This window comes from Panthera leo, chromosome B2, assembly GCF_018350215.1.
Source record: "Panthera leo isolate Ple1 chromosome B2, P.leo_Ple1_pat1.1, whole genome shotgun sequence".
Lineage (NCBI taxonomy): Eukaryota > Metazoa > Chordata > Mammalia > Carnivora > Felidae > Panthera > Panthera leo.
The window spans coordinates 151,167,589-151,182,694 of record NC_056683.1 but is presented as its reverse complement, the minus strand read 5'-3'; the positions used below and the strand labels follow the sequence as shown (position 1 = coordinate 151,182,694).

Here is a 15,106-nt window from a genome sequence, read left to right as displayed (position 1 = left end):
GAAGTGCACTGCTTACAACTCATCACCTTCTGATGTGGTATGGCTTGAATTTTATAACAGGACTTTCCTTCCATTTATTCGTATTTCTTTCCTTTTATTCCCCAATCAAAGATGACTGGGCACTTTCTGATGAGTGGTGATGACCAGAAAAGGTGGCTGCCGCCTCCTGTAAGCTCTGAAGAAGCCACTGGGGCACTCAGACAGTGCTCCCCGGATCCCTGGTACACCAGAGAGGCATCTGGAATGTCCTAAGCATCCCGTTGGCTCTTCCCAAACAGAGCAGCAAGAGGTAACTGAAAAGCACCACTGTGCTCTGGGAAGGGGAGAGCAGGAGGCTTCTGAGAGCAGGCACCACGTCTGCTTGCTGCATTCTACCTGGCTCAGCAGTGGCAGGGGGACAACCCCACCTTCTCTAGAGGACTTCACAAAATGCTCTGGGCAGGTACCCGTGTCTGACAAAATACCACAGGATGAGCGAGATAGCTACTTCTAGCCCTTCTACATTTCTGGACAAGTACATGCATGCCCACATCAGAAGCCAGCGTGCACAGAATGGATCAGGAACCAGGGCTCCCGGAGGCCCGGAACTCCCCGTCACACGCCAGGGGCCCAGCTATTAGAGCCAGGCAAGGGTGGCGAGGCATCGACAGAAGTGTCTGCGGGACACCTCAAGACACGCGACTATCTCCTCTACCTTGGCAACCTCGTCTTCAATTGCACAGATGCCAAAGCCCAACAATCCGCCCCCCCACCTACAGCTCCTTAAAGTGGGGCCTCACAAGTTATCTGATCACTGTGTAATTCAGTCCATTGCTTCGCTGACTTTCCCTCCTAAGTATGCAGAGATCCCAACTTAATCCCATACATACCCCACCTTTGTGTGTGCTCTCACATGGGCTGTACGAGCCAAGCGCCAAAGGCCCCCCTGAGCTATTCAAAGTACAACGACGACCACGTCCTCTAGAACGGTAAGGTGAACACACGCATGCACAGTCGTCAACACGGACAGGAAGAGCAGCAAGCACACAGCCAGCTTTCAGAGAGGACGCAGCTACAGCTGGGAAGCCCGGCTCCTCACATGTGTTCTCAGCACCGAGGACAGCGTCTCCTGTTAGCTGTGTGACTGCCCTTTGTGTGTGAGGAAGGCAAGCTGTCTTTGCATTTTTCTTCACTAGAAGTGACACTGCAGCCCTTTCTTTTTCTTTTTTTTTATGTAACTGTTGCAGATGACTCCTTGTCATAGATCGCAGACTTCTGCGCCTGTAAATGAATGCATGTATGTGTAATATGGGATATAACCTTCACATATATAATCTACCTCCCTGGATTTTTAATAAATATGTAAATCCATATACCACCTTAAAGCTAGAGTCAAGCTGTTGGGACAAGAGAGATATTGCTGGGTGCAAACCTAACAGGGCACTTTTTAAATTGCCCATGAGTACCAGCGGGCAGGGATGCCCAGCCCTGCAGCCACGTGGCTCCACTGTTCATGGTGAAGACAGACGTTTGGACCACCCAGATAAGGCGCTCCTCGGCAGTGGGAGCGGAGTGAGGCCCTGGGGGGGCCCTGCCCTGCCCACCCTCACAACCAACCCAATCAACCAGGACAGCCAAGAGGGAACGACCCTGGGCTGATGAGAAGGTAGGCCACTGAAACTGCATCTATTTTCAGTCCCCACCGCTGGTTAAAAACCTCCATCCTCCTTGGGACACTTCCCACAGGGGCTCTAGTGGCCCCTGGGAGCGGCCCTTCGCGTGAGGAGAATACACACCACCCGGTTACGGTCCTAACAGGGAACCGACGCCAATAACAGCTGGCACAGATCCCATTCTTGCTGGAGAAGCTCTGACAACGGGGAAGGTACCTGGTCTGACTGGACAGGCCACAAATCTTGAGTGCAGAGTAAGTGCTGAGCCAGAGAGACAGGGCACAGCAAGGTGAGCTCCCGCTGGAGTCACTCTAACTCGAAGGCGCAGGTTCCCTCCGGTCCCTCCCTCCCGGTGATAGTGCCTTTCTTTCGGAAAAGACCACTGGTTGGTTGTCAAGAGCCGATTCCACTTTGGCTCCGCCAATGACAAGGTAAGCGTAGGATGATGCACTTGATGTGGACAAAGTCAAAGAACGTCCCACATGGTGCCGGCGTTAAGACATCCCCTCCAGTTCACGAGAGAGGAGTTGTATTCTGTGGTATGTTCATAAGAACTCGGTAGAGTTCCCGCAGCTGGTTAGTGACAGAACCCAAACCTACCCTTATCAGCATGAACCCAAACTCCAGCTCACTCTGCTGCCCACACTGCCTCAGTCTCCCCATCCACGTAACAAGGCAGGAGAGAGCATGACCTCCAAGTTCCTTTCTCTTTCTGCCTGCCTGTTTAGTTTCACTGGGAGGGGAGAGGAAAGCAGATGAGGGTCAAGGAACAGACAGGCCAGTGGTAGCAGGACAGCAGTCTGGGAGGAAGGCCCAATTTGGTATTAAGAACTGTATGAACCTACTAATAACTGAAAATCCACTTTTTAAAATTGTGTTTTGCCAAAAGGAGGAACAGCGATCAAGTGTTCATACTCAACGCGAAGAGCTAACATCATGCTTAATGGTGAAAAGCTGAGAGCTTTTCCTCTAAGATCAGGAACAACAAAAAGATGTGCACTCTCACCACCTTTATTCAACACAGTACTGGAAGTCCCAGCCAGAGCAATCGAGCAAGGAAAAGAAATAAGACATCCAAACTAGCAGGAAGAAGTAAAACTGTCACTATTTTCAGATGACATGATACTACATGGAGAAAACCCTTAAAACTCTACCAACAAATGGTTGGAACTAATACATGAATTAATAAGGCTGCAGGACACAATATCAATACACAAAACATGTTGCATTTCTATATACTAAGAATGAAATAGCAGCAAGAGAAATTAAGAGAATAGTCCCATTTATAACTGCGCCAAAAAGAATTAAATACTCGGGTATAAATTTAACCAGGAAGGTGAAAGACCTGTACTCTGAGAGCTGTCACACACTGACAAAAGAAACTGAAGACGGCACAAAGAATAGGAAAGACCACCCATGCTCGTGGACGGGAAAACAAGTGTTGTTAAAATGCCCATATTATCCAAAGCAATCTACAGATTCAGTGCAACCTCAAAAACATTCCAGTGGCATTTTTCACAGAAATATGGCAAACAATCCTAAAATGTGTATGGAACCACAGAAGACCCAAATAGCCAAAGCAATCTTGAGAAACAACAAAGCGGAAGGCATCATGCTCCCTGATTTCCAACTATATTACAAAGCTATCGTGAAACAAAACAGTATGGCATCAGCATGAAAACAGACACAACAATCAATGGAACAGAACAGAAAGCTCAAAAGTAAATCCAAGCATGTATGGTCAATTAGTTTGCCACACTGGTTTGGAAGTGCCATCATCAAAAAGACAAAAGATGAGTGTTGGCGAGCATGTAGAGAAAGGGGAGCCCTTGTGCACTGCTGGTGGGAACACAAACTGGTGCAGCCACTGTCAAAAACAGTGTGGAGGTTCCTCCAAAAGTTAAAAATAGAGCTACCGTACAACCCAGCGATCCAACTTCTGTGGAAATATCTGAAGGAAGTCAAGTCACTATCTTGAAGAGATATGTGCACCCCACGTTCACTACAGCATTCTTACTCACAACAGCCAAGATATGAAAACGACCTAAGTGTCTGTCAACTGATGAACAGATTAAAAAAAAAGAGACATGGTATATATACACAATGCAATACTGTATTATTCAACCATAAAGAAAAAAAAAAAGAAATCTTGCCATTTGTGGTAACATGGATGGACCCTGAGGGCACCATGCCAAGTGCAGTAAGTCAGAGAAAGACAAATACCATATGATTTCACTCATATCTGTGACCCTGGGGTGACCAAAATAGGTGAAGGGGGCCAAAAGGTAAGACTTCCAGTGGTAACATAAATAAGCCATGGGATGTACATAGTTAATACTGCTGCGCTGTAGATCTGAGAGCTGCTAAGAGAGGAAACCGTAAAAGTTCTCAGCACTAGAAAAATGTCCTGTGACTATGTGTGGTGACAGATACTAGCCAAACTTACTGTGGCGATCATTCCACAATATACACAAATATTGAATCATGTTGAGCACCTGAAACTTCTATAATGTCAATGATACCTCAATAAAAAAAGAATTAGCACTAACCTACTAATAACCCCAAACCCATTATTTAAAATGGGGTCTTGCCAAAGGAGGAAAAAAAGTCCACTTTTAAAATGAACTTTCTTGAATATGATGGATGTAAAAGTGAAAATACAAAAGAAAAAACCCGGCCCTGTTCATTTAATTGGACCACCATGAGAATTAGTTTATGAAGTAAACCTAGTACATAAGAGTTCTGAGATGAGATTAAAAATTGTTTATAAATGAAATTTATCAGGCTTCTTTTTCACTAGAAAGACAAGTGAAAACTAATTCAATTAACTAGAAACTATGGATAAAACTCATTATCATCATCCAATGGCATTTACAAAGCACAGTCTTAAGTTTCCACAAACAACTGGCCTGACCTTGGGGCTTCTTCTAAGAAATAACCATCAGACGTAAGAGGGTGTGGCCACAAAGGAGAGGAGCCGGGGTTAGCTGCAAATGGACTAGTTCGTGAAATTAAAGGAGTAAACACTCGTGAATGGCAGCGTCTGAATAACCTCCAGTGACCAACACTGTTTACTAAACACTTCACAAGCAAGGCACTGGGAAAGGACACAAGGCAGGTGGGATGTAGCCCAGCCCCAGAGAGCAGACACCAAGTCTGGGAGACAAGGTGTGTATGCACCAAAGTCACTAATACCAGAAAAAGGCATCCTGTTCTCCTAAAGTTAGCAAGACTTATAAGGGATCAAACAGACTGCTGTCTTCATATTACTACAACACTGAGACAGGATTAAGAACTGTCAATTTCTCAGCACTGGAAAGAGGCAGCACTTGTGAGCACATGACCCAGCTGTGACACAGGTCTGGATGGCCACTTCCAAGAAATGTGGGACGCCATTTGTACAGAGATCTGCTTGAAGTTCACTAACTCAGCAGGACTCAAGGCTCCGCTGTGGACAGACAAACCACACCACTGCACCAGGAAAACATCTTGGCTAAATATGCCTTTTTATCTTTTCTGTGAAACACCAACCAAAACTAAACAGAACAAAGGGGCGGTGAGGCAGGGTGTCTTCAGAACTGTGACAGTCAGTCAGTCATGCAGTACCTGTAAGTCTACGAGCTGCACAGTTGGTTTTCCTTGGAGGCACAAGGCCTGAGCAATGAAAGCATGCAGATCCTCCAGGCAAAGCGTGTCCACCTGAAAGGGACGGAGAAAGAGAACCAGCATCAGCTCTGGGAAAAACCTGACCCTGCCATGGGCTCAATGGCTAAATGCAGGCACTTGCACAGGGCAGCAGAAGAGGCAGAGGTGAGCAGGAGTCCACAGTCCTGGTGTAAAGCTCTCCATGACGTCCAGGGCCAAGATGGACCAGGCCTGGTCACTCTCTAGCAAGGCAGAAATCTCTGGGATGCCTGGGAGGGGCATGAGCCACAACCAAGCTGGACTCTTAGAGCAACACAGGTGATTGTTTTGGGCACCAATTCCCAGGGCTGGCAGTTCAGGGGTCTGTAGTGTGAGCTGGCAAGATCAAGGCTGGATAAACTTCCGCCCCTGCTAGCCCCGGTGAAACCTGTGTACTCAGATCCCAGTCTGACGGAAACCACAACCTCCACATCTGAGCCCCTCCAGTCTTGCGTGGAATCGGGGCTAACCAAACTGTGAGTGAAAACAGGGGGGCAGGGGTTTGAAGAACGGATGTGGAAATTCTGGATCTCAAGTGAATGATGGGAATGACGACAGCAGGCTACTCTCGGACACCATCTCCTCTCAGGGTTACGGGCAGTGACTTTGCCAGCTCAGCCACCAAATTCTGCCAGCCAGATGAAAGCACTACACGAAGCCTTGCTAAGCGTTCTCACTGCCATCGTAGGAACACAAGACCTTCTTTCTGGAAGGGAATGCATTCTGTGGCAAGTAAACGCTTGAAGGGGAAAAAATCAGGGAAACAACTACAAACTCATGGATAAGAATTTCGATTCTTTCTCAATGATAAAAATGGCTAATATGTTTAATCCCAATAAAAATGACCCCATCATAAACCAGAACGACTGTTCCCTGGGGACTCCTGCTCCCCCCTGCTCTCCTGGAGAAGCAAATACTTCTGGCATCCGTCACCTCTGCCCCACACAAGGCAGCAACCCTGTCACTACCCTGCCCTGTTCCATTTTTATTCTGAAGAAGTTGTTGCCTTTGTATAAATGACAGCTATAATGATTTCAGGAAAAACACAAAAGTCTACAGATGTGTGGTACTCATGGCCAAGAAGAAAGGCTCCAATCTACAGAAGCCAGACCAAGCAAAGAACACACTATTTTTCTATTCCATAAGCGCCCACCTCTCTTCTTGTTTAGACTGGGTTTGTTCGCATGTAATTCTACTTCTTGCCATTAGCAAGTTTTGAGTAAAATGCCGACTTATGAGAAAAGAATAACTATCTCATGTCATGGTTTTCACACTTAGCTAATTTCATATTCTGCCACCATCTTCGTAGTTAACCAATCTTAAACCACAGCAGACAGTGCCAAATTCTTAATAACACCAAAGTTTTTTTTAGAATTTCACATAACAGACATTATTATTATAAAACATTTGCTCTACTATAAATTATAAAAAAAACGTACACTTGCTCTAATGTAAACTTACTCTTCCAGGGAATTTTCTCAGATAAACTTTTAATAGGAAGTGTTGTTGCTAACTTGGAGGTTATGAGACCACTGAGCTTCTCCATAGGTTCTCTACTACCCACCGTACATCAAAACATTTAACTTAAGCTTGACCGTATAAAAATATAGTATTTTTATAAATTTATATTTTTAGCCTTATGAAACCTAAGAAGATAACGAACCTGTGAATACATTTTAGTACCTTCATCTCAGAGATGCCACTGATGTATTGATTCATTGTTTTTCAGTTTTAAAAAGTCCCCATTTAAATGTGCCCTTTAAGTCAGGCCAACATGTCTACCTCGCGCTGACTCCCACTAGAAGTATTCTTATTTAAAGGTAATTAGTATCACCAGAAAGATAAAAGTGGAAATTTTCCTCCTGATACTTATCTGCTTCAGGTTTACATAAATATATGAGATGTAGAGCTACTGTTGTGTGGTTTGGACTTTTTTCTGCTGGAAATGGGATTTTCATAACTGACAGTCACCTGCACAAGTGACAAGCACAGAGCTGTATGAGTGACCGACACTGGGTCCAACAGCCCGTCTCTTGTGCTGAAAAAGTAATTCAAACTGTGTGTCCCACAAGTTACTGTCCATATGCACACGGTTATTAGGAAGAAAACACACGAATGTTTCTGGATGCGAAGCTATAGCTCTTGGTTATCCACCATTCCCAGTCCCCACTATGGCCCCCTCGCAGCCGAAAATGTGAGCTGATAATGCATGTGTATGTAATAAACACTATCAAAAGAAAAGCAGTTTTATACTTAAAAATCTATCTTCTGTCCATCTATATTTCTAAGTCTGGTACAAATAACGGAACTTTCTACTCAAAACAGTAATGCAGGGTCCCTGGGTGGCTCAGTCGGTTGAGGGTCCGACTCTTTGATTTTGGCTCAGGTCATGATCTCACAGTTCGTGAGATCAAGTCCCATGTTGGGTTCTGCACTGACACTGCAGAGCCTGCTTGGGATTCCCTCTCTTCTTCTGTCTCTGCTTCTCATCCCCACACTCTTTCTCTCAAAATAAATAAATACACATTAAAAAAAAAAAAGCTTTAAAAAAACCAGTAATGCAAAAACTAAAGTTTACACTGGTGCATGTGAACCCAGTAATGAAGCAGTAAAATCTCTGTGAGTTATTTAGCCATACCACATTTTTACAAAATGCAAAATGCAGAACTAGCTATAGACTGGCAGAGACGAAAGAAAAATTTAGAAAAGAAAAAGAAAAATCAGTGTAACGTGCCCTTGAAATGTAATTCCACGATAAGAATAAGTTTTTTTTTAATTTTTTAATCTTTATTTATTTTTGAGAGAGAGACAACGTGTGAGGCAGGGAAGGAGCAGAGAGAGAGAGGGAGACACAGAATGCGAAGCAGGCTCCAGGCTCCGAGCCGTCAGCACAGAGCCTGACACGGGGCTCGAACTCGTGAACTGTGAGATCATGACCTGAGCCGAAGTTGGACGCTCAACCGACTGAGCCACCTAGGCGCCCCAAGAATAAGTTTCTTAATGATAATCAATAATTCATAAAGTGAATTCAGGTTTGAGAAATAGTCATGTAACTTTCTACTCCAGCCAAGGGAAAATCTGATGGTTATGCCAAAGAAAGAGACCCAAGATCTGTCACATCGGAGCCCAGAGTAGAAGGCAAGATGGCTCAAAGGGGTTGAGAATACGGGAGCTCTAAGTGGGCTAAAGAAATAGAGAAGTGATTGCAAAGGTCTTTTTTTATTGTTGCTGTGACAAAAGTGAGACAAAAGTCATTTAAAAATAATACAGCCAAGGAAGGGAAGTGGGAGAGGGAGTGATCCAGTCCTTCCTTACCCTGCACTTGGGCAACTATTAAAAAGGCAAACACTAGGGCACATGGGTGGCTCAGTCGAGAAGCACCCGACTTCGGTTCAGGTCATGATCTCGCAGTCTGTGAGATCAACCCCGTGTTGGGCTCTGTGCTGACAGCTCAGGAGCCTGGAGCTGCTTCGGATTCTGTCTCTCCCTTGCTCTCCGCTCCTCTTCCGCTTGTGCCGTACGTCTCTTTGTCTCAAAAATAAACCTTAAAAAATATTTTTTTAAAAAGGCAAATACCTTCATGCGCCTTTATAATTCTCACACATTGAGTGTAAAACTAAAGAAACAAACTGTCCAACTTGTTGAGGAACACCAATCAAGACCTAGCACTGCACCCTAACTCGAGGCCTCCAACCCCGGGTTTATCTGGGCAAGGAGGACACACACTGTGACGACAGTGATCCTAGTGGACACTTTATTGGGCCCTTCTACAAAACACGTTTCATGTGTCCCACAATGCAATGCCCCAGTAACCCCAGGGAGTAACCGTACCTCGTCCCAGACTGGGGTAGGGAAGTGCTTAGTAAACATCTGGAGAGGAGCGAGCGACTGCACCTTGGACAGTGGAAGTAAGCTGCCAGGAACCCTGGGCCTTCTCACCACAACACTGGACCCCAGGACGGGAGCCACCTCCCAGACAGTGACAGCCACAGGGGAGGCACCACATGGGTCAAAATGCTTGGAAAGCATAAGCAAAGTGAAAGCAGGTTCCCTCACCTGCAAGGTCTCCCCAGCCTTCACTAAACTTACGTGCACTGCAAGCCTCCAGGTCCGACAGCAGACAGGCCTCTGACATGTGTGCCAACATGGAACCCGTGTTTTAGTTAGAGAACCGCGGGGGGCTAGCGCTCGTGGGGTAGATGCTGGAAAGATGGCACGGGAAAGAGTCCGCAGCCACACCCCAGGCCACCACCCTCCCACAGGCAAGGGCAGGAGTGAGGAGCCACTGCAGCACCCAGAGTGAGGAGCTCAGGTCACCTGCACGAAGAGGTAGGTCAGGAGGCAGCACAGCGCTTTAAAGGGATTCTCCACCGCCTGCAGCTCTTCTCTTGAGGAGGAGAGGTCGAAGCAGCCTAGCAGCGTGTCCAAGCGCCGGGCTTGTATCCCTGCGTCTTGGTTCAGCCACAGTAATTTCAAGTTAGGGGTTCCCCCTAGGTAAAAGCACAAACCCCATTTATCATTATCCTTTGCACCACCAAGTTATCACATGCTTCTTGTAGAAATACAATAAAAGAATAAAAGACACTAACCTCTTCTCTTTCTGACATCCTTGGGCTTTAGGGCTTAAAGAGCTAGAAAGTAAACACGGACAGACCTACCTGGTTAAAAGAAACAAACCCTAAAAGGCCAGCACGTATGTACTTCATTGAGAACATTCTTCTTTTCTTAAAGGCGGTGCTTTGAGGGAAATGAGGGCTTTTTTCCTACCTGCGCTGCATCCTGCGTTGTGAGGAGTGCTTTTCAGAGTATGTGTCAAAGGCCCTGTCTCAGGGTGTGAGAAACAACACAGCCACATGAAACGCTGCTGGAAAGGCCACCAACTGACCCTGTTAGCGTGTTCTCTTGTTCCCCTAACCAGCAGTTTCCAAACTTGAACGTAAAAAGAACCCGCTGCAGAGACAGATATAAATGTAAAAACCACGTTTTCCTGGGTCCTACATGCAGAAAGCCCGCTCCACCAGCTTGAGTACCTGGCGTGTGCACTGAACAGCCTGCAGGCGTGGGTGCAGGGCATCTGGGGACCCCATGCTTTCCAAAGCATGTCCCTAAAACTAGTAAGCAGAAATTCCTAACATAATTTTTAGTGTTTCATTTCTATGTTTTACATATACGTTTAAATTATTAGGGTAAAATAAAACAAAGAGACAGCCGTTACTCATTTCCTTAAACCACAACAAATGACAGTGTGGGTCTGCAGGAAGGACAGAGGCCTCGCTGGTGCTGGCAGACAGAGCTACAGATTCCGGGCCGAGCCAGGTCCCTGTACGGGCAGCTGCTGGGCATTTCTGTAGGGTCATGCCTGAAAAGCCAGGACAGCTGGGGTCTAAAACCCAGTAACCAAATGGCATCAGAATTAAATGACTCAAAAAGGAAGCTCTTTTTTCCTTATATCGCTCACAGTATGATTTAACATTCTCAGTTGTGTATCTCCCACCATCAAAAGTGAAACAACCGAGCAAAGTCACCTGCATTTCTGAAATGGCTGAAGTGTTTCCTCTATCAAAAAACATTTATCATTATTCTGGGGAGAAAAAAAAAATCATTTTTCTCTTTAAAGACTGAAAATACTAAAGATAACTGGCAAAAAAAAAAAAAAACCCAGACCCAATCTCCCGCGCTAGTTAATAAGACAGAGATACTACTCCAAGGTGATCACAATGGTCAGTCATGACTTCCCAGAAACACGCTTTTCAGGGAAATAATCATCTTGCAGCGACAGCAAACCGTAGCCCATGGGCCAAATGCACTTCATCCTGTTTCTGTAGGCCCATAAACTAAGAATGGTTCTCGGAGGTTTAAATGACCGAAAAAAATCAAAAGAAAAATATTTCTCAATGTGAGAAAATTACATGAAGTGCCAATTTCAATGTCCCTAAATAAAATTTTATCGAAACAGCACCACACTCATTCATTCTTGTGCTGCCTGTGGCTCCCTGCGCAGTCTGAATGCAGAGCTGGGTAGCAGCACAGAGACCACATTGCCCCCAAGGTCTAAAATATTTACATCTAACTCTTTGCAGAAAAAGTTTGCCAAGCCCTGATCTAAGGTAAGGGATGAATATCCCATTATCACAGTTATTTCAAATATACTAAAGTAGCTGAAAAACATTTTTTCTGACTCTACCCTCCCCAAGTCACGCATTGTAAAAAACTTAGGAAAAAATAGCATAAATAAAATAAAAATAAAAATCATCGACAACCCTGTCACTCAGATATAGCCATATTTTAAAGCATAGCTTCTGGTCCTTTTTTCAGTGCATGTAAAGCATTTACCCACCCAGCTAAGAGGCCAAGTCCCCATTACAATGCAAGGGGATGGACAATGAAAGATTTTACTTGTGTTTCATTTGCTTACACATAAGAGTTTAATACAGGAAGAATGAGCTTCATGAGATATATTTAGAGCCAAGTATTGTGGCAGTAATGAACACGAGATGTTCTGAACAAACAGTGCGACATGCTGATGGCAGTTACTCCCACCCTTAGCGTCATCTGGGAATCTGTTAAAACTGCCAATTCTTGGGGTGCCTGGGGGGCTCAGTCGGTTAAATGTCCGACTTCGGCTCAGGTCATGATCTCACGGTTCGTGAGCTCGAGCCCCACGCTGGGCTCTGTGCTGGCAGCTCGGAGCCTGGAGCCTGCTTCGGATTCTGGGTCTCCTCCTCTCTCTGCCCCTCCCGCCTGCCTGCCTCTTTCTCTCTCTCTCAAAAAATAAATAAATATGTATATTTTTTAAATTACCAATTCTTGGGGCCCTGCCCCAGGCCTCCTAAATCTAATTCCAGGGGGCAGGGGGCAGCAATCTGTTGTAACATGCTCTCCACGTGATTCTGGTGCAGGCAAAGTTTGAATACCACGAAACAGCTAAGAAATAATTTACGCAGACAAAAATAACTTAAAAAAAAAAAAGCTAAAAAATCAATTACATAAACAAGAATAACTTACCAATAATTAAATTGGTTCTTGAGGTCTAATGATAAAATAGATTATAGAAAACCACCAGTTTGAAAAATCATGTCCTCAGAAATTAGAGAATTTTAATCCTAAATTCAATCAATTATTCAGTCAGAAATAGGCACTGAACACTCATTTGCATGTTAATGTAGGAGGTAAGACACCACCACAGCCTTCTCCAGAACGTGAGGGTCTTTGTCTTTAATACAAGACCACATATTCTGGAGCTGTCATCATTTCATGCCACAAGCAGTACTCGCTGGGCTGTAAAGGGGACCCTCTGATGACCCCATGTAACAGCTGTAATTATAAGGTTGGTTCTCTTCCTAAGTACTATCCACAGATATACTCCTCAGTTGATACATTTCATCATCTTAAGCCACAAAGGGTGAATTTCTTTGAAGGATCATTTACATTAGTTCTCTTCTACTCGTAAACTGACTCTAGTCAAAGTGGTGTTTAACCTTGGTATGATAACCCAAGAGGTTGGGCCTACCTAACACAAAAGATACTGTTAGTAATTTCAATTTAAGGTGCGCCCAAGTGGCTCAGCTGGTTGAGCATCTGACTCTTGATTTCGGCTCAGGTCATGATCCCAGGGTTGTAGGATCGAGCCCTGCATTGGGCTCTGTGCGGAGCATGGGGCATGTTTGGGATTCTCTCTCTCCCTCCCCCCAACTTGTGTGCTCCCTCTCTGAAATAAATAAAATGAAAACCAAAATTAAAAGAAACCTAATCTGGGGGCACTTGGGTGGCTCAGTTGGTTAAGTGTCCAATTCTTGCTTTCAGCTCAGGTCATGATCTCCTGGTTCATGGGATCGAGCCTCATGTCAGGTACCATGCTGATGGCTTAGAGCCTGGTTGGGATTCTCTCTCTCCCTCTTTCTTTGCCCTTCCCCCCACTCATGTACACATGCTCTCTCTCAAAGTAAATAAACTTAAAAAAATTATTAAAAAAAAACCCCACGAAACCTATTTTGATCAGAATTGAAAGGCAGATCAGCTCAGAGCTCCTCTCTTTCCACCACACCCACCCACACCCACACCCACACCCACACACACCCCTCACTCCTGGGGACAGACAAGACTGGGCCAGAAAAGATCAAGGGTGGCCCCTAGACTTCCCCCAGAGCTCCATGGGCAGCTGAGATGTTTCAAAGAGCCACAGACCTAAAAAATCAATCTCACCTTTAGGTCATCAACTAGCATCGCATCTAAAACACATCAGCTTCAAAAACCTGCTTATGTGACTTGGTAAAAGATTTTGTGTGAACAGATGGTCAGGAAAGCCTAGGAGCCCTCCGGGGGACCCGAGCCCACAGAGGTGGGGCAGAGGGCTAGGGAAGGAAGTCACTTCTGTGAATGGCAAGGGTGAAGACCTTCTCGAGAGATACCTGGACGACCCACTGCTGGCATAGGGCTGCTGGCTGCACCTCTTGAGTAACAAAGCAATAGAGCAATGGTTCTGTTTGTGTTTTTACAGCAGTGAACACGACTGAGTAAAGACACTCTTGAGACTCTAAGCCATGGCCATTGTGTACACTTTTTATATGGAAATATGTATTTCAATAGCTGTGTCTTAAGACTTATCTTATGGCTATCTCCCTTGCACATCACTAGGGTGATAAAAACCACACACCTGTCTGGTTTGTGCCCACTGTCAGGATGTGACTGATGAGGGTTCTCAAAGTTAAATACATCTTATGTCTCATGTTTACCTGGGAAGACTTTATTAGTTCATGAGTTTGATTTACATGAATATTTGTTTAATAGAGCATTCCTGGCCAAAATAAAACAAAATTAAAATCCCTGAGGACTTATATGTGAACTGAATCTTCACTATGGCTGGATAAACTTCAACAGCCTATTTATAATGAGGAAAAAAAAATCATTCAGCTATAAACAGAGTAGAATGCATTAAAAACATATTCAGCTCTAAACGTACACGGATGAAATGTCTAATTTCACGCTTGCGAAACGACACTGTTATACCACATCTACCTAATGCACTCAAAATACAGTGAATGTGGCTATAAAAAGCAGTGTGAAATTCAACTGTTGGCTTATGACTCAAATGTGTATTTGTAACACATTATCCGACAAATCTTCAAACTATTTTTACAAATGGAAAGAAAACCACAACTGAGGTTTTAAACCCATTTCTCTCTTTTTTAAAAATGTTTATTTATTTATTTATTTATTTATTTACTTACTTACTTACTTACTTACTTACTTACTTAGGGAGAGAAAAGCATGTGCACACAGCGGGGGAGGAGCAGAGCGAGGGAGAGAGAGAATCCCAAGGAGCCCAGCACGAGGCTCCATCCCACAAAGGCGAGATCATGACCCACGCTTGTATCAAGACACCTCACTGACTTGAACCACCACGGCCCCCCAAACCCATTTCTCTTGATCCAAGATCTCAGGTAGGCAGTTCCAGAAGTGGGCCATCCTGTCATCACCTCCTCACCTGGTGTGCACCCGATGGCAGCTGGGGATTTCTACTCACCACCCATAGAAGCTGACAACATTTGACAACTTTCTTGATCTGCACCCATCAGGTGTCAAGATGAAAAGTGTCAACAGTATACAGAAGAGAGGCTGAAATCAGAAAGCTTCACTACCACTTCCCAGCAAATGAGACATGAGTTAAACACAGCCCTTCTTTCAGGAAATGTACCATTTCATGTCATTTCACTCTGTAAAAGTCTCCTAAGAGGACCTGAAAGATTTTGGTGAGTAAAATGTCCTTATAT

At 44.7% G+C, this 15,106-nt stretch overlaps 1 protein-coding gene across 11 annotated transcripts in view; it reads right to left on the bottom strand.

Annotated features, from left to right (window-relative positions):
* Positions 1-15,106, bottom strand: part of FAM120B (family with sequence similarity 120B) — a 94,933-nt gene that overhangs the window by 47,677 nt on the left and 32,150 nt on the right. For 10 of the 11 annotated variants that reach the window (XR_006202958.1, XR_006202960.1, XR_006202959.1 and 7 more), the window contains 2 exons: positions 9,654-9,826; positions 5,259-5,351 (listed from right to left, as the gene is read on the bottom strand). Coding sequence is in view for 8 of the 11 variants with exons in the window: in XM_042940336.1 (XP_042796270.1) it covers positions 5,259-5,351; positions 9,654-9,826 (266 nt within the window). In the remaining 3 variants the exon portion in view is untranslated. The remainder of the gene's footprint in view (positions 1-5,258; positions 5,352-9,653; positions 9,827-15,106) is intronic. The other variant, XM_042940339.1, reaches the window with a different exon arrangement.